Genomic DNA, 27779 nt, shown 5'->3' with positions numbered 1-27779 from the left:
ATAGGCCAACAGCGACGTTTTTTTTTGGACAAAAGTTGAGTTACCCGACCAGAAATGGCCAATAAGAGACACCTTTATAAACCTTTTTTCCTGTTACATTGTCTTTATTTTGGGTTCTAAAGTTGTTTCTATATCAATATAATTAAATACAGCGGTGGCTATAAAATAACTAGCTGATCTAACGTCAATTTTAACAAAGCTATTATATGAATCATTTTTATTAAATTCAAATATAAACAATTGAGATTTTGATAGGTACAAAAGTTGTTGTCTTTGAATTGAAAATTGACAAAATTGATTGTAATTGGTAACTTTGAAATGCTAATCGTTAATATCGTTTGCTCGGCGAAGAGTCACGTGTAGCCGAACTGTCTCGCTTTCCAATAGAGGCAGTGCTCCTAAAACATTATAAGACTTACTCATTTATTATATCAAATAGCTTCAAGTTTTATACGACCACGGGTATGAAGTTTTTATGCCCCCCCCCCCCCCAGAAGACTGAGAAAACGAAATGAGTTGTCTCCTTCATTATCTAGATATTTGATGCCTTCAACGGCATAATATAAATGCAATGGTCAGCCAAGTCTCCTATTAAACTATACAATCCACAAAAAAAACGAATTAGTTTTCCACTTATTAGCATATATATATATATATATATATATATATATATATATATAAAAACATAAACCCATAAAAATATGCCAACCAAGATGGTGGAGGGAGGGGATTGGACAATTCACAGAGGGTAAACAAGCGGGGAGTTCAGGTCTGAATTAACTATGTCAATTTAAATCAGGAGATACCAAAGAACCTAAGCATTTCATGAATAGAAACCATTTTAAGGGGTCTAGGAAATAAACCCCCATTCTTAATTTTAATTTTGATCCTGATAACTTGGTCGGTTGTGAGTTTCATATCAAGTCCCACGGGCCGCTAAGGCATGGCCAGGGCACGTGAGGCATCGCCATACGCGCTAATTGCGCATCTCGTCAAAAGTCAAGTGGATTTTTTTCCGCGGGGATTTATTGTTCCGACCCCCACTTTAGTGGGGAGGGAGGAACTATATACTCAACTGGTTTTTTTTTGTGTTCAGTCAATTTTGGCCGACCGATATATTCATCGTAGAGAATTGTGAGTGGTATCATTAAAAAGCTCGTCCAGCGTAGAATACGGAATTAAAAAGATTTTTTCGATTTTCTTGTTTTACAGGGAGTTATCAAGGTTTAAAGTTTTGTGAACATTCGACTGTTTTTGTTCACATTTTCAGTAATTTTTGCTAAAATTAGGCACAATTTCGCTAATATAATTCCAAAATCAGGTAAAATTTTTAACGGCAGAGTGTTGTTGTTACCGTTAGAGATAGAAGAGCGTTGCTGAATTGTTTGATTGAAGTTTTTTTTTTGGCTGAAATTTTTTTTAAAATTTTCAAAAATCAAACTTTTTTTCATCAAAAATGGCACAAAATATGCATTTTTAGTCCACTATGTTAAAGTTTGTCAGACTTAGTGACCTAGAAACCTGAGTAATGTTTCTAATCAGTTCGAAATTAATACTTTTTTTTTAAAAAAAGCAATGTTTTAATAAACTTTTGACGCTTTTGCTCATTTCTATTCGACTTGTTGCCAAGACGCCTTGAGGAAAAATCCCATATTTTGTTCGAAAAAGTACCGGTTAATCTTCTTAGTATAAATTTTATCTGATGCCCTTTTGATTTGGTTATTAGTGGTTTTCAAAAAATGGACAAGGAGTTTTGGTTGTAATTAATATTTGTAACTAATTGATTTTTATTGCCGTTTTTTTCTGGTAGTCATTTTATGGTAGCCACAGGTCTCATAGACCCTCTAGAAAAGATTGTTTTATTCTTTTAGTAATTTGTTGAACGATAAGTTGATATGTTAATTTTTTTTATCTCTTCCTCATTTGGGAGACAATTCAGTGAAAAATGTAGATGAACGGAGTCGGAAATTAGTGGGCGAGCGCCCATTACCGAACCTCCTTGTTTCCTATCTAAAATTAAATGGGTTTTATTCCCGTGGTTTTCAATCCCGAAACCGCATTTTAAGCCATCAAATCTAATTTGCGATCGGTTCTGCGATGATATAGAAAAGTAACCTGAAATCATATCTACAACTTTTTATATACACACACAACCGTGCATTCTGTTTAATAAATATTTGACGAAGAAATGAAAATGTATAATAATAATGAAAAAGAAATCACTCGGCTTTTTTCAGCATGCGACCTTTCAATTGTAGAGACAATCTTTTCAGCGGTTAAATTAATTTTCAAAACTTTCCAATTATAATTTTTTGTTTATAGCTTTTGTTGAGTGACTAATTTTGTTGGTTATAGCACTCTTTGAAAAGTCATTGTATTGGCAATTGATCAATGCAAAACATCGGAGCTGATTGACAATTACCATATACAATATTACTTTTAGACAAACGTAATAATGGTTAATTATGCGCGGCTGTATTTTGATAAGTAAAGTGCTGTAAAACATGGTTGGAGAACGAGCTAATTTATGGCTCAGAGAGCTAGAAAAGCTGAAGACAGTTTGAAGCTTCTTGACCTGAACAAACCATAATCGGAGGCTCTGATCTTCTGGCCAGTTTTGCGGGCCAAATTTATCAAAAAACTTTAAGAAAATGCACATCACTTAGTAGATTTTGATTTGAGCAAATCAGTATTATTTAGTGCGATGCGCGCGCTGTGTGTGTCCCAGGAGTATACCTCGACTTAATAAAAGCACTATAAAATTCTAGAAAGGCGGGGGGGGGTTCAATATTGAATATAAATCCGCGGTCCATTATCCTAAATAAAGTCGTGCTGAGTTCTTTTCATGGATCGAGCTAAGGTATTTTCTCAGCCAATTAAGGCTGAACAAGTCCTTTTCATGAGTCGAGCGTGGGTTTTTTCATAGACAAACTTGAGTCGAGCATTGGTCTTTTCATGTATCGAGGAACTGATTTTAGTGATTAGTAACAGTGATTTTATTCGCTGTTACTGGTCAATTTGCAAGCGGTGGTGGTCAAGCAAGCCGATAGGCAAGGAAGCCGAATTTTGAAAATGAGGCAAAGTAAGCCGAAAAATTTTGGGATACTGGTATCTTAAGTTGCCCCTGGCGGTCCGGTGGGCGCGCGTCGTGGTTTCGCCGCGATAACTGGCCCGCGGTTTCCGGATTACATAACACAGCGGATGAGAGGCATGGCCGTGGACAGCGGTCCACTGAGGCCCGAACCCACTATATGTCTGAAAATTGACGTATTTTTTTGTTTCTTTAGTGCATTGTAATACATTATGCATAATAATACTATGCGCAGTGTTGATTGTAATGGTTAACAATGTACTATTTCTGATAGACTACATAACTATTACATAACTTTCGGCTTGTTTTTATGTCGGCTTACTTTTACTTCGGCTTACTTTGCATTCACGTTTGCAAGAATCCACAAGCAACACTAAAGGAGTTTTCTCAAAAGCAGTCCAAGTTAACCCGTCCATTCGGAAATCTGCAAACGATTTAACTGTGTTTGGCTCAATGAAACTAGTTAGTAGTGTAGATCTAGTAATTGTCTTATAATAGCAATAAGTTAATTTTTTTTAGTAATTTGATTCCGAAAGTATGAAAATTTTAATAAGTAGAATAACACACCTTCTTTTTTCAGAAATAATTTTCTTAAGTTCATATTTTTTAAGGTTCAAAGTTTTCAAGTCCATACCCTTTGACTACGTTATACGCACTAGCTGGCTTTAAAATTGCACGTAAATTTTTTGGAAAGCATCATTTTTGGGTCACGTTAAAGTCCAGCAGCAAAAACTATGCTCAATCAGAAGTCGATTTAAATGCTTTTCATATACTTTTTAAGTCCAACGCAGTCTTTTGACAATACTGTCTCATTGATTAACCATGGTTTTTTCATATGTTGAGGCCTGATCCAGGGATGTGTGAATACATGTCTTTGTGTGAACTTTTGAACACTATGAATTGCTATCAAGTAAGAATACGTAAAAGATTGTAAGAACTGTTCTTTGTAGTTCTGAATGCGAACAGAGCGCTACAAAATCACTGTCAAATATCACTATTGTTCAATCATTCCATTGCACATTTCTTACCGTAAAGTGCAGTGAGTCTAATTTAGATCCAAAGAGAAATTATATAAACTCGACTACTGTTGGCGTAATGAAAAAAGCTGGGACTGCTATAGAAGAGCTCAGTTCATCGAACCCATGTCAATGAGATGATATACGTAAGACAAAGGAAAAATAAACGTGAAAGATAATATTTTTCAAAAATTTAATCAATGCACCACTAAACGATGTGAGAACAAAATTTTAAATAAATCACCGCATTTTTTTTTCATTCAAACAGTAATATATCAAATACGTAAACCAGTGTGCTTATACAAGTTCTAGCGCACATACAAATTATATCTCACTAAGTTTCAACGTAATCTACCATAATTTTTTCATTTGCAAAAGTTGCAGAGCAGAATTGATCAAAGTTTTGCCAAACAAGATGAAAGTGTTCTCAAACAATTAAGTGATGTTTGTCAATATCCGCTTCGGAATATTTTGATTTACTTTTGAAACAAGCTGAATATTTTTTTTCAAAAAATGCTATGTAAGAAAGTCGTTTTCAAAAATGGGTTTCCAAACGATAGGAATATCATCTCAATTTGAAGCAACATTTTTCTATATTTGGTTTGCATTATCTAATGTAAACAAAAAACCCTTTGCAGCATGTGTATGTTAGAACAAAATAAAAATGTTCAATTAATTACGCCTGATGTGGAGTAGGATTTATGCTGTAATGAGAATCAAAATATACAAAAATGCGTTTTTCGTCAACGCTCGAGAAAATGTCAAATGTGATTTTTTTTTTCGTACGAGAGAGCGAAAAAGAGTAGCTAAATAAGGCAAGAAAAATGAACATTATGCGGGAAAAACGTTATATTCCATTGCTCACTTGTTTACCGTGTAAGTCTCACTAATTAAAAATTAATTAACGAAGTTGAGATGTCTCTTGGTAATAATTCCTGAATATATTTTACCCTTGATTCGCTAAGAATTAATAAATTCATCTGCAGCAGTTTCGTTTTACCTTAGACTCTCCCAGCAAATCTCTGCAGCAATGCACCACGACTGTTTTAAGTATTAATTTACCCCTATAGCCCTTTTCTGTTGGAAAAAGTCAAATCGGTGAGACGAAAAGCAAACGGAAAATCACAAGCAGGAATTTTAAGGGACACAATTATTTGCTTCAAACTTTGTTTGAGAGCAAACTAAATTGATCTGGCATTTAATTAAGAAGCGCAACCTTTTTTTCAGGGGATTGCAAAATACGTCTAAGTATAATCATGACCGGTAACTAAAAACAATAATTAAAATTCCTAGAACATTGTTCATTATTCTTACTTTGAATCCAGTGCTTTGAGAGAAGAGGAGGCCGTTGATTCAAAATCGGATCCCGTCTTGTTCAGAGCCGCAGACTTTGTCATCACTTCACTCTTAAGTGATGCCCATTTAGTAGATGCAACTGAGGGAGTCCCAAAAGATCCCAAAGTGGAGGTGAAAGCGCTTGCTGGGTTCGAACCCACAACTGATGTTCTTCGGGAGCCAGGTGTCGAGGCGAGTGCCACACCCTGAAAGCATCAGAGTTTTAATGCTATATATTATAAAAAATAGTTGATATAAAAGCTATTTCGGTAAATGCGGTATTTATCGGCAATGCAATGTGTTTGAACCATTAAACCACAGCCATTTTTTGTAAATTTTGTCGTTTTTTAGACTGAGCATTCAATTTTTGGCCCAATATACACGCAACATCTCTCGTTTCTTTCTCACTTCTGCAAAAGTTTACTATGTGAAACAGCGGAAAGATAGATAAATTTCGCATTTCAGAATGTGTAACTGGTAAATGTATATTAGACTATTGCTTTTTGACGTATCGAGTGAAAATGGATTGAAACGCGACCGAAGGCTGAGTGAAACCATTACCATCGAGAGTCAAAAAGCAGTAGACTAATAAACTTAATTTACAGAAGTAGATGACAAAAAGGTCCAGTGACATCCATTAACTCAGCTGCCCAATAACTCAAGTAACTATTCATCAACACCACGTACAGTCACATTAACAGACATAAAGGTGATGCACAGATGTAAATTAAAAACTGCTAAAAACATTGTTTCAAGTTCAATGAACTGGGGTACTAACAGAGCTGTGGGATAAGTCGTCGATTCTCTTCTGAAGAGCAGTTGCCAATTCGTCCTTCTTCTTAACATCAGAGGACAGCACACTCACTCTTGTTGATAACTCCTCCACTTTAGTCTCCTTAGCCTCTCTCGTGTATTTCTCCTGCTGCGCTTTCTGATGGCTCTCGCCTAAACGTTAGTTCATATTGACTGACCGGAATGTAGAAGCATGACACATGTATTGTTTTGAAAAACAACGGTGGCATAAAAGTGTTAAAAAACAAAAACTATTTATTTCTAGTTAATTTTTTTTCCAGCCCCAAAATTGAACAGAAAAGTTTGATTGACAATCTTTGCGCCATTGAACTTTTTTATTCGGACGTCTGTGGCCCATAAAATTTTATTGCGTAGAGAAACAACTGTATAATCATTTGGCAAAACAAGTGGTGCAAAAAATGATTCATTTGGCAAAAAAAACATTATTCGGTTTTTTGTTTATTATTTCATAAAGCAATTATTAATTAATTGTAGTCTCTTTTTTTAGCATATATGGCTTAAACCATCGTGAATACTCTTCTTGGTGGATGTTGGTGTGATAACTACGTGCGTAGGTTTACGGATTTAGTCACTTTAATGAAACGCGATGTTTCTTTCCAGTAACCAGTAGTAAACGTTTTGCAAAAACTCTTGCATGCAGTATATAACTATCACCTTCTAAATTAAAAGATTAGGACATTTTTGCCTTGAACTGTTTTTTTGTTGATGTCTTTGTCACTGAAGTGCGCTGATGGAAAATTATGTTTAATTTATATTGAGCTCTATTCAGACTTTTATAAAACTTCTGATTCTTTGGATAACTGGTACTGGTTTTTCAACACTTAGATAGCAAAACAGTTTATTATCCGCCTCTACCTAATTTTTGGTTTTGTTGATTATATTTTCACTCAGTTGCAAAAAAAAATGGATACATAACTGGCAGAATGACCAAAAATAGCCACAATATCTTCACAGATCTGCAGTCTTAAAAAATTTAAAAAATAGTCCAAAAAAATCCTATTTTCAATAAGTGCTGAAATGTTATATTTCAATTAGTAATCTGTATAATTTATTGATTGCCGCTTCCATTAGCTGCTCTTGAAAACTTTCAATTAGAGTAACAAAGGTTCACTTGACCATAAAGTAAAAATGTTATATTTCTTGACCATAAAGTAAAAATATAACATTTCTCTTTGACTTAAAATAAAAATCTCACTTTGAGAGTGAGGAAGTCATTTTTGAGAGTGAGGTAAGTCAGGTGTGACCAAAAACTTAATAACAAAAATGAACAAATAAACTGGTGCCACTAAGAGTGAAAAGCAGTTTCACGCAGGCAATTCATTTAGAAGTGCTTTTGACGTTATAAGATCGTAACAAAAATCTCGACTACAAAATAAAAAAAGCATAGCAGGACAACTGTTTTAATTAAAAAAATTTGTATTGAAAGAAAATACTAGTACTAGAATAGACAGAAAAGTTCAGGAAACTACTTAGCAAAAAAATCGATCAAAAAGTTGAAAAAACTAGAAAAAAATGAATGTCAAATGACCGCGTGTGAACAAAAAATCACAATCGGGAAAGTGATTTTTTTCAAATGAACTTTTCTCGCTCTGCTTTGAAAATGGAGTGAAAACAAAAACTTCGGTCACAAAATTACTCGTTTTTTTTGCTCCACTTCTTGATTCGATGTAACCAAAAAACTTTTCCACGTTGGGTTCAAAACTCATGAAAATGAGTGAGCAGATCTTAAGAGAAGACGGCGACCCAACTCCAATTCCTGGAACTCTTAAAACCAAGAGAAGGCCAATAATGGGCGCAGTTATCGCTTTGCGGTCATTAGTATATGCTTTTAAGGATTATTACTTATGATAATTTTTTGTTTTGCTAGCATAATAAACGAAGTAAGTTTGACTCAAAATTTGTTCCTAAAAACAACCAAAAATTACATTTTTGGCCGCTTTTTTGTCTTTTTTGCTAATTTGTGACTGAGGTTACCACTGTTGGTTTCCTTTACTATATAGTCTCATCTGTGCAAATGTATTCCGTAGATGATGTTGCGAAAAATTTAAAATTAATTTTTTAGTTTTCGAGTTTTTGACTTTTTCTTAGTGTTTTGTATTGTTTTTATCGTGTGTCCGACTTCTCTTTAGTTTTTACGGAGCTTGCTAGTCTTAATTTTTAATGTCATGATTTTTGTTGGGACATTTGGTAAAAATAACTTTCATAATTTTCCAATGCGCACTTTTGTTTTTGACTAAGTTACAATTTTCATGTTTTACTTCGGATTCTTACTTGATTTTTAGGCTAATTAGGATTTCAATCTTTCATTTAGGGATTTTGGCAAAGTAAAGTCATGTAAAGTGTTCAACTGATGTTTTTGGTAATAAAAAATCAGCAAATTAAATTTTCCAACTTTTTAGAGTCGATGAAGAATGCTATCATAATTGCCTTTAGTTCTCTTTAATTTAGAGGCTGAATTCTGCCTATTTATTTATTCTGGTAACAGTTGGCAATATATTAGTCAGTTAACTTTCATATTCTATGTAAATCTTTTTTTGCAATCACAACTTTTGTCGGTGAGGTCAAGAGAGCTATTTCTTTACCAATCGTTAACATTTCTTCATTGTATGTTCAAAAATAACATTTGTCGAAAATTCTGGATTGAAACAACACCATAGTGTTTTGCACAACAAATTGTGATTGGGTTTGTCGGAAGCTTTACGTCATCGTTATTTTTCTGTAATCTTTACTACTTACCTTATCTCCTTTTTATCCGTCGTTAATTCCACCTTTTTTTTTGTAAATTTTCAGATCGAACTACACGCTTTCTTAAAATCTTTTTTATCTTTTGTCGTTATTTTAGCGCTCAAAAAAGGATTTGTTTCCCTCTTGTTCCACTACTTTCACCAATCTAATACGGTAGTTTTCTCGACCTGGGAATAGAGTATGCTAAACGATCCAGTTATAATCAATTATTAAAAGGCTTTTCTAGTTTCATCTAGGAAGCAGTTTTCGTATAAGGCAGTTTAATATTGGCTGTCCTGATTAATTTACCACTCTATGAAGCGAATGTTTTCTGAAAAAACCCGATACGTTTCCTATCCGCACCTGCATTCTATCACATTGCAATAAATTGCTTTGTTTTGTCAGATCGGTTTCTGTTGGTTTTGATCATGGCGGTGACAAAAATTAGGGGCGGTGACAAAATTGATCGATCAAGTTCTTACCAATTCTTGGCATTTTTCGAACATTTATTCTACAAAGTTGTTCCTAATCTTTCTTTTGTTGTACTGATGAGTTCATAATTGGAGAGAAAAATTATTTATTTTTAAAGGAATTTTAAAATCTTCACTCTTTTCCCCTTCAAATTCTGACCGTTCCAAGAGAAGGCCAATAATAGCCCCAGTTATCGCTTTGCGGTCATTAATATATGCTTTTAATGATTCTTACTTATGATAATTTTTTGTTTTGCTAGCGTAGTAAACGAAGTAAATTTGGCTCAAAATTTGTTCCTAAAAAGAGCCAAAAATTACACTTTTGGCCGCATTTTTGTCCCCTTTGCTAATTTGTCACTGAGACCACAAACTGTATATTTTAGTTTCCTTTAATATATAGTCTTATTTGCTCGAATATATTTTGTAGATGATGTTGCGAAAGATTCAAATTTAGTTTTCTAGTTTTCGAGTTTTGGATTTTTTCTTAGTGTTTTGTATTGTTTTTTTTCTTGTGTCCGACTTCTCTTTAGTTTTTACGGAGCAGGCTAATCTTAATCTTTAATGTCATGGTTTTTGTTGGGACATTTGGTTGGATTAACTTTCATAATTTTTCCATGAGCACTTTTGTTTTTGACTAAGTTACAATTTTCACGTTTCACTTCGGATTCTTCTTTGATTTTTCTGCTAATTAAGATATCAATCTTTCATTTAATGATTTTGGCAATGTAAAGTCATGTAAAGTGTTCAACTGGTATTTTTGGTAATAAAAAATCAGCAAATTAAATTTTCCAACTTTTTAGAGTCGATGCAGAAATCTATCATAATTGCGTTTAGTTCTCTTTAATTTAGAGGCTGAATTCTGCCTATTTATTTATTCTGGTAACAGTTGGCAATATATTAGTCAGTTAACTTTCATATTCTATGTAAATCTTTTTTTGCAATCACAACTGTTGTCGGTGAGGTCAAGAGAGCTATTTCTTTAGCAATCTTTAACATTACTTCATTGTATGTTCAAAAATAACATTTGTCGAAAATTCTGGATTGAAACAACACCATAGTGTTTTGCCCAACAAATTGTGATTGGGTTTGTCGGAAGCTTTACGTCAACGTTTTTTTTCTGTAATCTTTACTACCTACCTTATCTCCTTTTTATCCGTCGTTAATTCCACCTTTTTTTGTAAATTTTCAGATCGAAGTACACGCTTTCTTAAAATCTTTTTTATCTTTTGTCGTTGTTTTAGCGCTCATAAAAGGATTTGTTTCCCTCTTGTTCCACTTTTTTCACCAATCTAATACGGCAGTTTTCTCGATCTGGGAATAGAGTATGCTAAACGATCCAGTTATATTCAGTTATTAAAAGGCTTTTCAAGTTTCTTCTAAGAAGCAGTTTTCGTTTAATATTAGCTGTCCTGATTAATTTACCACTCTACGAAGCAAATGTTTTCAGAAAAAAATCCGATACAATTCTCACCTGCATTCTATCTCATTGCAATAAATTGCTTTGCTTTGTCAGATCGGGTTCTGTTGATTCTGATCATGGCGGTGACAAAATTTAGGGGCGGTGACAAAATTGATCGATCAATTTCTTACCAATTCTTGGCATTTTACGATCATTTATTCTGCAAAGTTGTTCCTAATCTTTCTTTTGGCGTACTGATAAGTTCATAGTTGGAGAGAAAAATAATTTATTTTTAAAGTAATTTTAATAACTTCACCCTTTTCCCTATCAAATTCTGACCGTTCCAAGAGAAGGCCAATAATAGCCCCAGTTATCGCCTTGCAGTCATTAATATATGCTTTTAATGATTCTTACTTATGATATTTTTTTTTGTTTTGATAGCGTAGTAAACGAAGTAAGTTTGGCCCAAAATTTGTTCCTAAAAAGGAGCCAAAAATTACAAATTTGGTCGCATTTTTTGTCCTCTTTTCTAATTTGTGACTGAGACAACAAACTGTAAATTATGGTTTCCTTTAATATATAGTCTCATCTGTTCGAATGTTTTCCGTAGATGATGTTGCGACAGATTTAAAATTAGTTTTCTAGTTTTCGAGATTTGGATTTTTTCTTAGTGTTTTGTATTGTTTTTTAACGTGTGTCCGACTTCTCTTTAGTTTTTACGGAGCATGCTAGTCTTATTTTTTAATGTCATGATTTTTTTTGGGACATTTGGTTGAAATAACTTTCATAATTTTCCCATGAGCACTTTTGTTTTTGAATAAGTTACAATTTTCACGTTTTACTTCGGATTCTTCCTTGATTTTTCTGCTAATTAAGATATTAATCTTTCATTTAATGATTTTGGCAATGTAAAGTCAGGTAAAGTGTTCAACTGATATTTTTGGTAATAAAAATTCAGCAAATTAACTTTTCCAACTTTTGGAGTCGATGAAGTAATCTATCATAATTGCGTTTAGTTCTTTTTAATTTAGAGGCTGAATTCTGCCTATTTATTTATTCTGGTAACAGTTGGCATCATCTTAGTTAGTTAATATTCATATTCCATGTAAATCTTTTTCTGCAATCACAACTTTTGTCGGTGAGGTCAAGAGAGAGCTATTTCCTTACCAATCTTTAACATTTCTTCATTATATGTTCAAAAATAACATTTGTCAAAAATTCTGGATTGAAACAACACCATAGTGTTTTGCACAACAAATCGCGATTATCGGAAGCTTTACGTCATCGTTATTTTTCTGTTATCTTTACTATTTACCTTATCTTCTTTTTATCCGTCGTTAATTCCACCTTTTTTTGTAAATTTTCAGATCGAAGTACACGCTTTCCTAAAATCTTTTTTTATCTTTTGTCGTTTTAGCGCTCATAAAAGGATTTGTTTCCCTCTTGTTCCACTATTTTCACCAAACTAATACGGTACTGTTCTCGACCTGGGAATAGAGTATGCTAAACGATCCAGTTAAAATCAATTATTAAAAGGCGTTTCAAGTTTCATCTAAGAAGCAGTTTTCGTAAAAAGCAGTTTAATATTAGCTGTCCTGATTAATTTATCACACTATGAAGCAAATGTTTTCAGAAAAAATCCGATACAATTCCCATCCGCACCTGCATTCTATCACATTGCAATAAATTGCTTTGTTTTGTCAGATCGGTTTCTGTTGATTCTGATCATGGCGTTGACAAAATTTAGGGGCGGTGACAAAATTGATCGATCAATTTCTTACCAATTCTTAGCATTTTTAGATCATTTATTCTGCAAAAATGTTCCTAATCTTTCTTTTGGCGTACTGATGAGTTCATAATTGGAGAGAAAAATTATTTATTTTTAAAGGAATTTTAATAACTTCACCCTTTTCCCCATCAAATTCTGACCGCTCCAAAAGAAGGCCAACAATAACCCCAGTTATCACTTTGCGGTCATTAATATATGCTTTTAATGATTCTTACCTATGATATTTTTTTTGTTTTGCTAGCGTAGTAAACGAAGTAATTTTGGCTCAAAATTTGTTCCTAAAATTTAATGGTTTTGGCAAAGTAAGGTCATGTAAAGTGCTCAACTGATATTTTTGGTTATAAAAATCAGCAAACTAAATTTTCCAATTTTTTAGAGTCGATGAAGAATGCTATCATAATTGCCTTTTTTTCTCTTTAATTTAGAGTCTGAATTCTGCCTATTTGTTTATTCTGGTTACAGTTGGCATTATCTTAGTTAGTTAATTTCCATATTATATATAAGTCTATTTTTGCAATCACAACTTTTGTCGGTGGGGTCAAAGACAGCTATTTCTTTATCAATTTTTAACTTTTCTTCATTATATGTTCAAAAATAACATTTGTCGAAAATTCTGGATTGAAACAACACCATAGTATTTTGCACAGCAAATCGTGATTGGGTTTGTCGGAAGCTTTACGTCATCGTTATTTTTTATTGTACTCTTTACTGTTTATCTTATCTTCTTTTTTATCCGTCGTTAATTCCACCTTTTTTTTGTAAATTTTCAGATCGAAGTACACGCTTTCTTAAAATCTTTTTTATATTTTGTCGTTGTTTTAGCGGACATAAAAGGATTTCTTTCCCTCTTGTTCCACTATACTCACCAAACTAATACGGTAGTTTTCTCGACCTGGGAATAGAGTATGCTAAACGATCCAGTTATATTCAGTTATTAAAAGGCATTTCAAGTTTCTTCTAAGAAGCAGTTTTCGTTTAATATTAGCTGTCCTGATTAATTTACCACTCTATGAAGCAAATGTTTTCAGAAAAAAATCCGATACAATTCTCACCTGCATTCTATCACATTGCAATAAATTGCTTTGCTTTGTCAGATCGGGTTCTGTTGATTCTGATCATGGCGGTGACAAAATTTAGGGGCGGTGACAAAATTGATCGATCAATTTCTTACCAATTCTTGGCATTTTACGATCATTTATTCTGCAAAGTTGTTCCTAATCTTTCTTTTGGCGTACTGATAAGTTCATAATTGGAGAGAAAAATAATTTTTTTAAAGTAATTTTAATAACTTCACCCTTTTCCCTATCAAATTCTGACCGTTCCAAGAGAAGGCCAATAATAGCCCCAGTTATCGCTTTGCGGTCATTAATATATGCTTTTAATGATTCTTACTTATGACATTTTTTTTGTTTTGATAGCGTAGTAAACGAAGTAAGTTTGGCTCAAAATTTGTTCCTAAAAAGGAACCAAAAATTACAATTTTGGCCGCATTTTTTGTCCTCTTTGCTAATTTGTGACTGAGAAAACAAACTGTAAATTATGGTTTCCTTTAGTATATAGTCTCATCTGTTCGAATGTATTCCGTAGATGATGTTGCGACAGATTTAAAATTAGTTTTCTAGTTTTCGAGATTTGGATTTTTTCTTAGTGTTTTGTATTGTTTTTTATCGTGTGTCCGACTTCTCTTTAGTTTTTACGGAGCATGCTAGTCTTAATTTTTAATGTCATGATTTTTGTTGGGACATTTGGTTGAAATAACTTTCATAATTTTCCCATGAGCAGTTTTGTTTTTGACTAAGTAACAATTTTCACGTTTACTTCGGTTTCTTACTTGATTTTTCTGCTAATTAAGATATCAATCTTTCATTTAATGATTTTGGCAATGTAAAGTTATGTAAAGTGTTCAACTGGTATTTTTGGTAATAAAAAATCAGCAAATTAAATTTTCCAACTTTTTAGAGTCGATGAAGAATGCTATCATAATTGCGTTTAGTTCTCTTTAATTTAGAGGCCGAATTCTGCCTATTTATTTATTCTGGTAAGAGTTGGCAATATCTTAGTTAGTTATTTTCAAATTCCATGTAAATCTTTTTTTGCAATCACAACTTTTGTCGGTGAGGTCAAAGAGAGCTATTTTTTACCAATCTTTAACATATCTTCATTATATGTTCAAAAATAACATTTGTCAAAAATTCTGGATTGAAACAACACCATACTGTTTTGCACAGCAAAACGTGATTGGTTTTGTCGGAAGCTTTACGTCATCGCTATTTTTCTGTAATCTTTACTATTTACCTTATCTCCTTTTTATCCGTCGTTAATTCCATCTTTTTTTGTAAATTTTCAGATCGAAGTACACGCTTTCTTAAAATTTTTTTATCTTTTGTCGTTGTTTTAGCGCTCATAAAAGGATTTGTTTCCCTCTTGTTCCACTATTTTCACCAATCTAACACGGTAGTTTTCTCGACCTGGGAATAGAGGATGCTAAACGATCCAGTTATAATCAATTATTAAAAGGCGTTTCAAGTTTCATCTAAGAAGCAGTTTTCGTAAAAAGCAGTTTAATATTAGCTGTCCTGATTACCTTACCACTCTGAAGCAAATTTTTCAAAAAAAAATCCGATACAATTCCAATCCGCACCTGCATTCTATCACATTTCAAAAAATTGCTTTGTTTTGTCAGATCGGGTTCTGTTGATTCTGATCATGGCGGTGACAAAATTTAAGGGCGGTGACAAAATTGATCGATCAATTTCTTACCAATTCTTGGCATTTTTCGATCATTTATCCTTCCAAAATTGTGCCGAATCTTTCTTTTGGCGTACTGATGCATTCATAATTAGAGAAAAACTATTTATTTGTAAAGGAATTTTAATAACTTCACTCTTTTCCCCATCAAATTCTGACCGTACCCAAAACAAAAAAAAACAAAATGCCCGGTCCTCATATAAATATTTGTTAATGTGCCCGATCAAACGCCTCTCAATTCTTGCATCTTTGCCATTGGCCGACAAAGTTCAGGCAATAGTTCAGTTGAAATATGTATATATATATATATATATATATATATATATATATATATATATATTTATTTATTTATTTATATATATATATATATATATATATATATATATATCTGGCGTGTGTGTGTATGTGTGTGTGTGTGTGTGTGTGTGTGTGTGTGTTTGGAGATGTGGAAAATTAAGAGATTTTTTAAAATGAACTGTCTTACCTATCTTTGTGTCTTTGACAGCAATATCGGTTTTCAGAGATTCGATCGTCTTCTGGGCCACTTTCAACTGGGTGTTTGTGTCTCTCAATTGTGTCTCGAATGAAGTGCTCTTCTCATTTGCAGCCAAAAGTGAAGCACTCTTCTGCTCAATGTCCGACAAGTGCTCTGTTAAAAATTATCATACCCAGGTTGAGGTCCAGACCCAAATTTGCTTCTGATCAGACTTTCCAGACCGAAATTATCTCTGATCAGATTTTCCAGACGGAAATTCACCCTGATCAGACTTTCCAGACCCAAGTGACCTCTTATCAGACTTTCCAGACCGAAGGTTTTCTGATCAGACCATCTTCAGACCATGGTCCAGATTCAAATTCAGACCATTGCCCAGACCTTAATCAGACTATGATCAGACTCAAATGCGATCGAAGAGGTTATGGTCAGACCCAGTTGCTCTCGAAGCAGTTATGATCAGACCCAGTTGCGCTTGCAGCTATCTATGATCAGACTGAAGTGCGCTCCAAACCGGTTCTGATCAGACTCAAGTGCGCTCGAAATAGTCTGATCAGAGACAGATTTTACTTATGAAAAATATCTCCTAATTTTGCTATGACATATTCATTTCATAAAAATTGATGTTTGCAGTATTTAATTCATCTAAGGAAAAATCAATTTTAAAAGTATTGCTAAAGAAAACAAAACCCAACTGTTGAGAAAAAATTTTATTTAGTGTACCGATTAGTTTATAATTCTGACTCAATGGATGAGTTAAGACAGCTTTCCATAAGAAATGTCGTGGTCTCCAGTTGATCAAAATTTCTTCTAAAGGGGACCGGCCTCAGCTATCTGCTGGACTCTTTTTTTTCTGATCAGGGCTATCGGACTTTAGATGAGTCTCTGATCAGAAAGCTGCTTTTTTGCTGCCTCTTGGCAGAGCCAACATCTTTCAGTAAAAAAAACAAAAAAAATGAAAAAAATAATGCGCTCGAAATGGTCCCTGATCAGACCCAATTGCGTTTGAAGACATTTATGATCAGATCCAATTGCGCTCGATGTCGCCTCTGATCAGACAAAAGTGCGCTCGAATCCGCCTATGATCAGACCCAATTGCGCTCGAAATTGCCTCTGATCAGACCCAAGTGCGCTCGAATCCGCCTATGATCAGACTTTTCAGACCAACTCCAGACCATGATTCAGACCAACTCAGACCAACTCCAGACCAACTTTCAGACCAACATCAGACCAACTCCAGACAATGACCTCTGATCAGACCATCTCCAGACCATGATCAGACCGTAGTGCGCTCGAACTTCCGAAAAGACCCTGTAATTTCGGTCTGGGAACACACGGGTGTGCGCTCGACTGGGTCTGATCAGAAGTCAATTTGGGTCTGGACTTCAACCTGGGTACTCTTTAGAAAATGGGATGGCGCACCCCCCCCCCCCGTTAATGAGTGAACTAAGTTTCCGTTTTTGAAAGTTTGTGTAAATATGCATACACCTATTTCTTACATTGACAGAGGTCTGTGTAGTATGATTCTATAGCCATTACAATTTGTATATAACATTATCACATTTTAAGTAATTTTCTAAACTAAAGTTTCTGTGATATAAAGATATGCTTTTTGAATTATGTTATGGTTATAGCCCAGTACCACAGAGCTACCACTAGTTATTGCAGTTATTAAAAGGCATTTAAAAGCTTATATTTTTTGATAACATAATTCGAGAACTTTTTATTTTCGTCTTGTTTAAAACTTAGACTTCCAACGAATTTTATTTTTTTTAACCTAACCTTTTTCGGTGTTTTGCAGTGTTTTGAACGCCGTAGTCAATTTTCCCAATTCCGAATGTTTGCTTTGTAGATTTGCTTCAGCTGTCTTCAACTCGGTTTCTTTCGAATCAGCCAAGTTAGCTTTCGCTTCCGAAGACGTGAGTTGCTCTTTCGTCTCGTTCAAACTACTCTCTAATTGGTTAATTTGTTCCAAACTGTTTTTCAACTGAAGTTCCAGTTCTGAAACTTTACTAACCATTTCAGATTCTTTGTCACTCAGATTAGTTCGCAGATTTTCAATATGCTGTTTGTTATTTTTGCAAACTTCGGCGTGTTTTTGCTGCATGTTTTTAACGAGCGTTTCTTTCTCCGCAATTGATTTGTTAAATTGCTCTTTTTGCAAAGTCAACTGTTTTTCAAACTCAGATTTTTGAGCTGCGAGATCTTCTTGTAGTTTAGCTATCGCGGTTTCCTTTTTGTCAACAATTTCAGCATGCTCTTTGTTTATTTTGTTCAGCTCGTTCTGATGTTTGTCTTTAATCGATTTGGTGAATTGAGCTAGTTCGTTATCTTTGTCTTGTAGCATCCCTGTATATTTCTGATGAAGTTGCTTTATTGTCATGTCCAAATTATTCCTCTCGTCTTCCGTTTCTTTGATTTTCAAATTCAGTTCCGATCGCATTTTCTTGAAATCCTCTGACATGCTAATTTTTGTTTCTTGTAATTCTTTGTCTTTGGCAATTTCCATTTGGCGTTTTTCTTCTAAAAGGTCATCTAAAGCTTTTTGCATTTTTTCAGCGAGCAATCTTTTTTCCTCTGCCATTTTTGCTAGTTCTTTAGCCATTTCGTCAAATTTATTATCTAAATCTTGTTTTAGTCGAGCCAGATCTGATTCTAGTTGACGAATTCTTTCATCTTTTTGAATTCCTTCACTTACGTGTAGGTCTTTTTCAGCTGTCATTTTCTGCAAAGCTAATTCAGTTTGGTGCAACTGCTGTTCAATTTCGGCTTGAATAGCTGTGAAATTTGACTTCAAAATTGTTGTTTGCTGAAAAAATTGTTCTTGAAGTTGGTTCTCTTGGTTCAGCATTTCTTCACGCAAGTGTGTGTTTTGTGACTCTAGATTTGCAATTTGTTCATTTAGTCGTGAAACTTCGGTTTCCTTTTCGTTCTTTAAATCTTCTCTAAAATGAATCATTTCCTGCTTTTCTTGATCTAAATGCTCTCTATATTGTTGCATAGTAACAGTCATTTGCTCTTTTTGTTCTTCATGGGATAAAATGTTTTCCTTGATTTCATCAGTTAAAGCTTCAATTTCTTCATTTTTGACACTCAGGTCAATTATGTGTCGATGGTTTAACTCGTTTACATTTGCGCACCATTCTTCACGTTGTAGCATGTGTTTTAGCCTCCAACCGCTAACCTCGCGCTCTTTTTCCGAGTTGACCTGCTTCAAAAGGACCTTTAAATGGGCTAAAGCTTCCTCCTTTTCGTTAGTTTGCCCAATATGAATTTCCTTAAGTTGTTCCAATCTTAGCACGTTTTCCCGATCTACGGCTTCGAGCTGTTGTTCTAAGCCAGACTTTTCATCCCTGTGTTTTTCCTTGTTTTCCTTAATTTCGGACTCGTGAAGACTCATAATCAAATCAAGGTGTTTGTTTTTGCCCACTATTTGTTCCATCAGTTTGTCACTCTCTCGATTCTTGCGGGACTCCAACACGTCAATTTCGGATTTAAAGTTGCGCTCTGTTTCTGCCATTTTCAAATCGGAAGCTCGAATTGTTTCTTCTAAATCGTTAATTTTCAAATTTCGTTCAGTCAATTCTTTCCGTTCAATGTTCAACTGTTCCTCTTGTTTATGTTGCAAATCCTTAACCAAATTAAAATGAGTCTGATTCATTTCATCAAATTGCTGAGCATAGCTGTTAATAACATGTTCTTGAACTTTGACCCAGTTAACTTTTTCAGCTTTATATTCAGAAAGTAACTTCGAAAACTCGGCTTGAGAAACTTCCTGAGACGCAGCAAGTTTTTTGTTCATTTCTTCAAGCTTAACTTGAATTTGTTCAACTTTTTCCTTATGATCAGATTCCATCTTTTCTAGCTGAATTTTGGCGTCAGTTTGTAGTTTTTGAATTTGTCTGTCGCGTTGTTCACAGTAACTATCGCTTTGCACTTTATCAGTCTCCATTTGCATTCGGAGTTGTTTAATCGATTGCTCCGATTCAAATTGATTTTTCTCAAAATTTCGCTTATTTTCTTCTACGTCCTCGCTCATCTTTTTAACGGATTCCTCGCTTTCTTTCGTAACGTTGGCTAGTAGTTGATCTTTTTCGTGAATACTTTCCTCAAGCATTCGTCTAAACTCGTTTTCGGCTGTTTGCCTCTCCCGACGTACAGTTTCCAGTTGGTCTTGTAAAGCTTTCAATTGAAATTCGTTCATACTTTCGAGAAGTCGTTTAGCCGACAGCTCTCTTTGTAATTGCGCATTGGCCGCCTGTTTCTCCTGTTCTAAGCTAACCTTCTCCTGGTAAATTGTTTCTTGCTGTTTATCATAGTGAGTGTGCAACTCCGACAGTTCAGTTAAGTTTTGTCGTTTCAGTGTTTCTATTTGTTCGGTCATATTTTGGGTCAAAATGTCCATTTGAGACTTACTAGCATCCGCTTGAATAGTAGTTTCGTTTTTGTGAGCTAGAGCCTCACTTTCGGCTGATTGTTTGGACAGGTCGAGGTGTTGTTCCAGCTCGCCAATTTTGCGATTGAGGTCAATTTTGAGGTCATTCAGTTCTCTTGACTTTTCTTTCTCAAGAAGTTCGAAGTCTTTCTTTGCTTTTTCTGATGTTGACTGCAGTTGCTGTCGTGATACTTCCAAATCACCTTGAGAGATAAAATTGAATTAAGTTATTTATTATACTTAACCAGTTTAGTGAAACAAAAAATAGTTAAACCTAGTTTAATTTCTCTTGTATTCACATACACGACTCAGCCGTATAAATTCTGGTTTTCAACATTATTTAGAAAAAGTTTCTTATTGCCCTTCATTTTTTTCGAAACGATACTCGTTTTTCCGGAAGTTAAATCTTAGAGTAGTTATCCTACAAAGAGTTCTTTGTATTATAAAAGAATACAAGTTTTCCTCTAAATTTGGATATGGAATTTTGAAGTGTAACTTTAGCACAAAATTTTCTAGTGTTCTCTACGATAGGCTAACAATGTATAAATTCAACAGAATTAAAGAAAATTTAAATAAAAAGATAAAGAGTTTTTCATTCAGCTGAAAGTTTGATGCGAATTTGAAAACAAATTTATATACTTTTTTGTGAATGTTTAATTATATATCCTTCAACCTAATTAACTGAGAGGTTTTGGTCTGATTCTGATATGTAATAACTTTGCTTCTATTTTCAGGTATTTTGATAGAACGATATTCCACTACTGCAGCGTTCCGTACATTTACACTGCCCAATGAACGGTATGTGAAATTGAAAAACAGATTCAAAACTGGTGTAACAACCCAATGATGTTTACGTTTTTTTGAAAAAATCATTGATCTCAGACTTTCATTGAAATATAATTCGTCTAGGAGTGAATATTATACTTGGTTTGATTATTAATGTGAACGACCTCAACGGGTTTGATGATCTGGTGACAAAAGTGAGTTTCAGTGGATTTACAAAAGTGAGTTAAAATGAGGCAGGTTGTCTCGCTTGCTTTTTTGCATAGATTAATTTAAACTTTTTGTCAACCTGTACTTTAATAATGTATAAAATCCTGTCAGTGTTGTGCGGCAACAACAGTTTAATTAGTATACCATTCTGCTCGCACGGGACCTTCTCCCATGTGTTGTGTATTAATTGAGTTTTGTTTCTTTTCTTTTGTGATGTGCTATAGTACTTCTGGCCTATCCGAGACCTTCTTTTAGATTTTAGATATATCATGTCTTGGAAAAAGAGCCTCCACTTTTGCTTGTTATGCAAGAAAACCATTCAAAGTGTTTTCTTGTAATTTTTGTAATTTAAGAAGCTCATGAGGTCCCACGAAAATAAGCATGACTCTTATAATACCTCCTGTTTATTGTTATGGCGAAGTAGTAACGATACAACTTCCATTTATGAAAAAGTTTTAGTCATAGAATTTTTATTTATGACAAAGTTGTAGTTTTACCAGTCTTTTGAAACTTTTTTGATTTATGAAGTCAATATTCCATAATATGAAAGTTGTATGATAAAAACCTTTTGTCAACCCGGGTTTACGGATAGACGGTCTCTCAGCACCTTTTCTTTTCCATTGAACAATCAAATTTTTGCGAATCCTATTTTTTGCGTCCTCAACAAGCTCAATTGTTTACACATTGTCATTTGTATGTTTTATTGTTACCCAAGTAATAAAAGTAGTCAGTTTCAGTCATGTCATTTTAAAAACAAGCATAACATTTTTTTGTTCCAAAGGAAAAGTGCCGCATTTTGGACACTGTTAGACACAGTATATTGAAATAATTAAAAATGAAATTACTGTGTGAGACATTTCGACGAAAGAACAATGATACTAATTGATGACTATTCATTAGTTTTGTCCTTTGTTGCCTAACTCCACAAATTTGAACAATATTAATTAAACGTAGGGGCACTGGGCAAATTTTCTGAGCACATAGTAAGTAAAAACATTTAGTAAAATTTATTAACATTTAATAAATAAGTTAAAACCTAGATTTGAACATGATCTAGATTTGAAAAATCTTACCTGCCAGCTTCTTTTCATTATTTTCCTTTTCCGTTTTCACATTCAAAATGTCCGCTTCAAATTTCGTCAATTGTTCGTCTTTTGATGTGATTATTATTCGATAATTCTCTCTCGCCGCCTCTAAATCTTCAGCTGCCTTAACTCTCTCAGATTTCAGCTTCCCTTCAAACTCCTCGTTCCGACCCTCGGTCAAACTTCCAAACTCGGATCTAGTTTTGTTCAGCAATCGATGTTGTTCCTCGACAACTTCCCGTTTTTGTTCCAACTCTCGCAAAAGCTGTTCAGTTTCTCTATTCTTTTTGTTCAACATATCTTCGAGTTTAGTCACGCGTGAGTTCAAAGACTTCTCATTAGAAATCTTTTCAGTTTCTAAAGTCGTGTGGCGTTTTCTAGCTTCAGCGAGTAAGGATTTGTTTTGCAATTTCAGTTGTTCGGCTTTTTGCGAAGCTTCGTATTCAAAGTTTGAAATGTAGGTGACTTTGGCCTGGTCAAATTGTGTAGTGATGCTTGATAGTTGCTCATCTTGTAGCTGTTTGAGTTCTTTCAGCTCTGAATCTTTTAGTTGAACAGAATCGAGGGTTTCTTTTTTGGCTAATTGAATTTCTTCCTTTAACCTAAATAGAGGAAAAATTAATAATGTTTGTCCAGGTTTCCATTTTGTCAAAGCACGGTCTATATTTAATGCATACTTTTTTGTAACTTTTTCATTTCTCTGAATGTTCAAAATAGAAAACATCAAATGCCTGCAATGACTTGAATTGCCAAACTCATTAATAACCGTTTGTCCATTACTGGTTAAACAAACAATTTTTATGCCATTTAACAGACCCTCTGCTTAGAATTTAAAATTTGAAAAAAAGATGACTACTAGCCTTCGGTTATCAACAGCCAATTCGTGCTGTTTGGCCACGTGGTTCTTCACTGATACGTCAATTTTCTTCCTCCAATTTGAATCGGCCTCCATTTTTTCAGACTGAACCTTCTCAACTGCAGTCTGTAATTCCTTCTGTTTGCGCACTGCCTTCTCCTGAACAGAGTCCAGTTTGACTGTCTGATCCTGTTTCTGATAGGTCAAGTCTTGCTGCAGTTTTGCGATTTTCTCGTTTCTGAACATAATCACTCTTCTAAGTCTTAAAGCATAAAAAGTTGTTTCGTAATTAAGCACCATACAAAAATCAATGATTAATGAGTTTCCAATTCAAAAAACTAACATTGTTTCTATATATATATATATATATATATATATATATATATATATATATATATATATATATATATATATATATATATATAAATATATTCATAAGCATATTGAATTTTTCTAACCCTTCATAAAAAAATATATGCCGCGCTGGAACTTACGAAATTTTTTTGGCCAATCAATATCGTTTGCGGAGAGATATAAAAGCGCTACCAGAAAAAACTTTGAAAATCGAGGTCAATTGTTGGAGAATCGTTGTCAATTTTTGATATTTGAGGAGAAGTTGATTGAGGCTCAAAATTTTTGACAGTTTCACTTTTCCCGAAATTTCACGTTTGAAACACTTTTGAAATTACAAATTTCTAAACTAAGGAATGAACATTATTGAGGTCATGAACCGACATGATCAAATTCAGATGGCTATTTAATACGATCTTCTAAGATTCTGTGATAATATTACAAAAGATGCTAAAGATTGCTAAAAAGATTAGTCAGAGAGTTTGCTCGTGCAAGATTTTTCAACCTCCACCGTGAGGAGACAATCGCGACATTTGCTCCACCCTATCACTTCTTCTCAACCAATTGATTAATAAGGGGTTAGACTTAAGTCAATAAATAATTGGAACCTTCAAGTTTCAGTTACTTTTATGCGCCTTACTCAGCAAATACAAAGAAAAGCAATTCGACAAAGAAATCAAATATTTTATCACCTGTTCTGTACTTCCATGTCCTGGCTGGTCCGGATCGTCTTGCGCGTAGGTTCTGAGAAGGTCAATCGGACATTCTCCCCCATCGTGTCCTCCAGCTTCCTCCCCAGTCTCACAAGTCTGTCTCCCTTTTGCTTTATGTCCCACTCTAGACTGTCCAGGGTACCTACAAAAAAGAATTGGTCATAGACTTAACTTAATCCAAAATATTCAGCGAAAGGGTTTTTCCCATTATAACAGGTATCATGACATTATTATCCCAGTGAAGCACCTCTATGAAATTATGAAAACGGCACTCTTTTAGTTGGTCCAGATAAATTATAGTCAAGTGGGAGCCATAGAACTCAGATTATGAAAAACCCATGCTCAACTCAAATTGCAAACTGAAATAGTCTTTCCCTCAATTTTAGTGAACACCTGCACTCCTAGGGGTCTGTCCCTATAGCCCTCAGGTTAGTTGTTGTCACACAACGTATAACCCAACCCCCATATAACTAACTGCATTGTAATTTCGTTGCAGGGGGCCTTTTATGAGAAAGATTCAATTTTTGTTCGACTCAATATTATCGAGCTTGATTTTATCTCAAAATAGAGTACGCTGCTCTTATACTCGACCACAAATTTGTTTCAAAGTTTCAGTGGCTTTCTAATGCACTGACCAAAGGGAACACATTTTTTCTTCGTGCAGAATAATTGATTTTTCGAATTTTTCTTTCGGTTGTAATTAACCTAGCTTGTTTTGTTCTTTTTTGCCCAGTATTTTTTCAATAGAGGCGAAGTGCTGGAGAAGCAATTATTGGTTGGAACACATAGTTCGTCGTCTTCCTCGTTTTTTTTTGTTGCGACCATCTAATCAAGTTCTAGGGGTTCCAAGGGGTGATTGCTGCCTAACAGCAGCTCTGAGCTTTTGTGAGCGCAGTTTTATGTACCACGGGTTTATAGTACAATTGCATGATGGATTTTTAAGCATAGATTTAATCACTCAACAAAATGACTTCTTAACTAATTAATATGACATAAATTGAGTGTGCAAAATCTTTTTGACAACTAAAAATAGCCACTCCAAGTGAAAAATTCATAAAACAATATTATTTGAAAGACTCTTTTTGATTTAAAAACTGAACCGAATTTGAATTGAGAATCTCATGTTTTGTCTCATGGTAAAATTTTGTGTTTATTGATAGATTTTTTTCTAGAAGATTTTATGCTTCACTAACTTTATTTTATCTTAAACTTTAGCAAATTATTGCAACAAATATATTAAATTAAATTTAGACGTGATGGAACTGGTTTTCTTATCGCAACTCAGGGTTCAAGTTTCTTTGATTTTTTTCAAGTATTTTATAGAATTTCAAACTGTCCAGCCTTGATTTCTGAGTACGATCATAGTTTAAACAATTATGGTTCAATTGGTGCTTTAATTGTACATGCGGGTACTCATGTTAAAAGTACCCATGAACCTCAATAGATGCACCACAAGTGACCCACTAATGTCCAAATTATGTCCCACTATTGTCCCACTAGTGTCGCAGAGTGTTGCCACCGGTTATCCACTAAAATCTTGTTGTGGAATAGTAGTGACTCCCTGGTGGAGAGTAGTGGAAACCCGACTCGGGATGTTCTGATTGGTTTTCAAATTAAAGGTAAAGTGATTTTTATTTGCCAGCCTGTTTCATTCCTTTTTATCGTGGTTCAATCGCCTTCGCTGGTTGAATCACTGCCCGGGTCGAACTCGCATGTTTAATTTGTAGGGACTTGCAGGTTTCTTGCGAGTTCTTACAAAACGATGCATCGCCCTGCAAGTTTTCTTGCAAAAACTTGCAAGTTCTTACAAGTTGACCATTCGACTTGCGAATTCTTACAAGATATCTATTCGACTTGCAAGTTCTTACACGTTAACCATTCGGTCTCGACCCGGGTGGATTTCAATAAAATAGAGTCATGCTTTCCTTCGTTCTAGGATTGCACTACGCTACAATTTGTATGACGTATCATATATGATCCTTTTGTGGAAACTAAAAAATGGGACCCGGGTTTTGTTTAGCATATGCTTGCTTTGAAAACAAAAACATAAACGATAATCTACTGACCTGCTTTGGGCGATTGTTTGATAATGCCCAAGTCCACATTGTACTTTTCTTCCGTATCCTTCAAGGACCCAAATGACTCATTCGCTAACCTCGCTCCCGGTAGATCTTTCCCAGTTTCTGTGCCATTGGTTTTCGGTGCGTGGTCTGACGTTCCGTTCACGCCGTTGATGCCATTGGTCACGTGATCTGAGTGATCCACGTGATTGGTTGCCATTTCAAATCATAAGATTGTTACTTTCAGTTAGTGTCCAATAATTAATGCGCAGTAAATATATCTTAACCACAAAAGTCTGTAGTTATGAAGTAAAATTGGACTTGCGACCACCTTAGAAACCCCTGCAACAACTTTGTAACTGTAAATGGAAAAAAAGGATAGAAATTTGGGGTAAAAATAGCTTCAATGGTTAAAAAAATTTTATAATGAAGAAATATTATATTTTTATAAACTTTTTCAAAAAAGAAATTTATCAATTAATGGTGGTAGCGTTTCAGTTGAGAAACAAACTTAAGTTTTTGTCAGCTAGATTTTAAGTTTGTAGTTTTTCATCTCAATTTAAATCATTAAAGCTACAGTGTATAATAAAGAAAATTGCATTTAATTGACTTTGTAGTAAAAACGCTCAGCATGCGCTGATATTTTTCTCGGCCTAAATGAAGAATTAAAACATGAGTTGTTGATAAAGCATGATTAACCACATTAAGCCATTGAAAAGGTAAAATAAAAAATGATCAATTTGTGGCTCAGTAGAGCTGAAGACTATTGTACTTAAAGTCCAACACATCAATGCACTTTTCTTGGTCGAGACGGAGCCAAAGAAAGTTTGAAGATTTAAATTTTGAAGATGTTCAAATCATGTGATTTTGGCAATTAACGAAAGTTCGAAAACTGCTGCGTGAATTGTGCCAAATTTGGCATTCTAGGATTGATTTATTTGTTCTTTCACGAAGAATTCTAACTGTACATTTCAACGTTGTTAAAAAAGGTGCCACGTTGTTGCGTCTGGCTTGGTAGTGTGACAACTGAGTGCTTTTGATGTTGCTATAAGCCTGCCTTGATTGAACTGGGGGTGGGCTGTGAAAAAAATTCAAAACTGAACGTTATTAATCGTTTCAATCTTGTACAGACAGGTTTTACCAATTCGCCTTCTGATGACTAGAGATTTCAATCAATGTTCATGTGCAGAGAGAATTAGTGACTTCGCCCTCAAAAGAGGGTTTGGGGTGCGAAACTGTACTGATGAATTTAATAATTACTAGCAGGCCCGGAAAAGCATCACAAGAAATTCAATTAAGGGAATAGATAATTTGAAAGAATTTAGGTGTTCTGTTTCTCACAAACTTGCGCTCAAACTCATGACCCTGGGCTAAGAGCCGCATACGTTCCCACTTACGCTACCGATGT

At 34.4% G+C, this 27779-nt stretch overlaps 1 protein-coding gene across 1 annotated transcript; it reads right to left on the bottom strand.

Moving 5' to 3' along the window:
* Positions 1-200: 200 nt before the first annotated feature.
* LOC142339198 (uncharacterized) lies at positions 201-27125 on the bottom strand. The gene is made up of 9 exons (XM_075389019.1): positions 26378-27125; positions 24291-24453; positions 23252-23485; positions 22380-22993; positions 17661-20516; positions 15870-16034; positions 6221-6387; positions 5422-5648; positions 201-398 (listed from the first exon to the last, which is right to left on the bottom strand). The coding sequence occupies exons 1-9, from the start codon at positions 26589-26591 to the stop codon at positions 329-331; spliced, it is 4710 nt and encodes a 1569-aa protein (XP_075245134.1). The 5' UTR covers positions 26592-27125; the 3' UTR covers positions 201-328.
* Positions 27126-27779: the final 654 nt, after the last annotated feature.

The sequence above is a fragment of the Convolutriloba macropyga genome, chromosome 5 (genome assembly GCF_964194025.1).
Source record: "Convolutriloba macropyga chromosome 5, txConMacr16.3, whole genome shotgun sequence".
Classification (NCBI taxonomy): Eukaryota; Metazoa; Xenacoelomorpha; order Acoela; family Convolutidae; genus Convolutriloba; species Convolutriloba macropyga.
The sequence above is the reverse complement of the archived record's forward strand: the minus strand, read 5'-3'. Positions and strand labels throughout refer to the sequence as shown.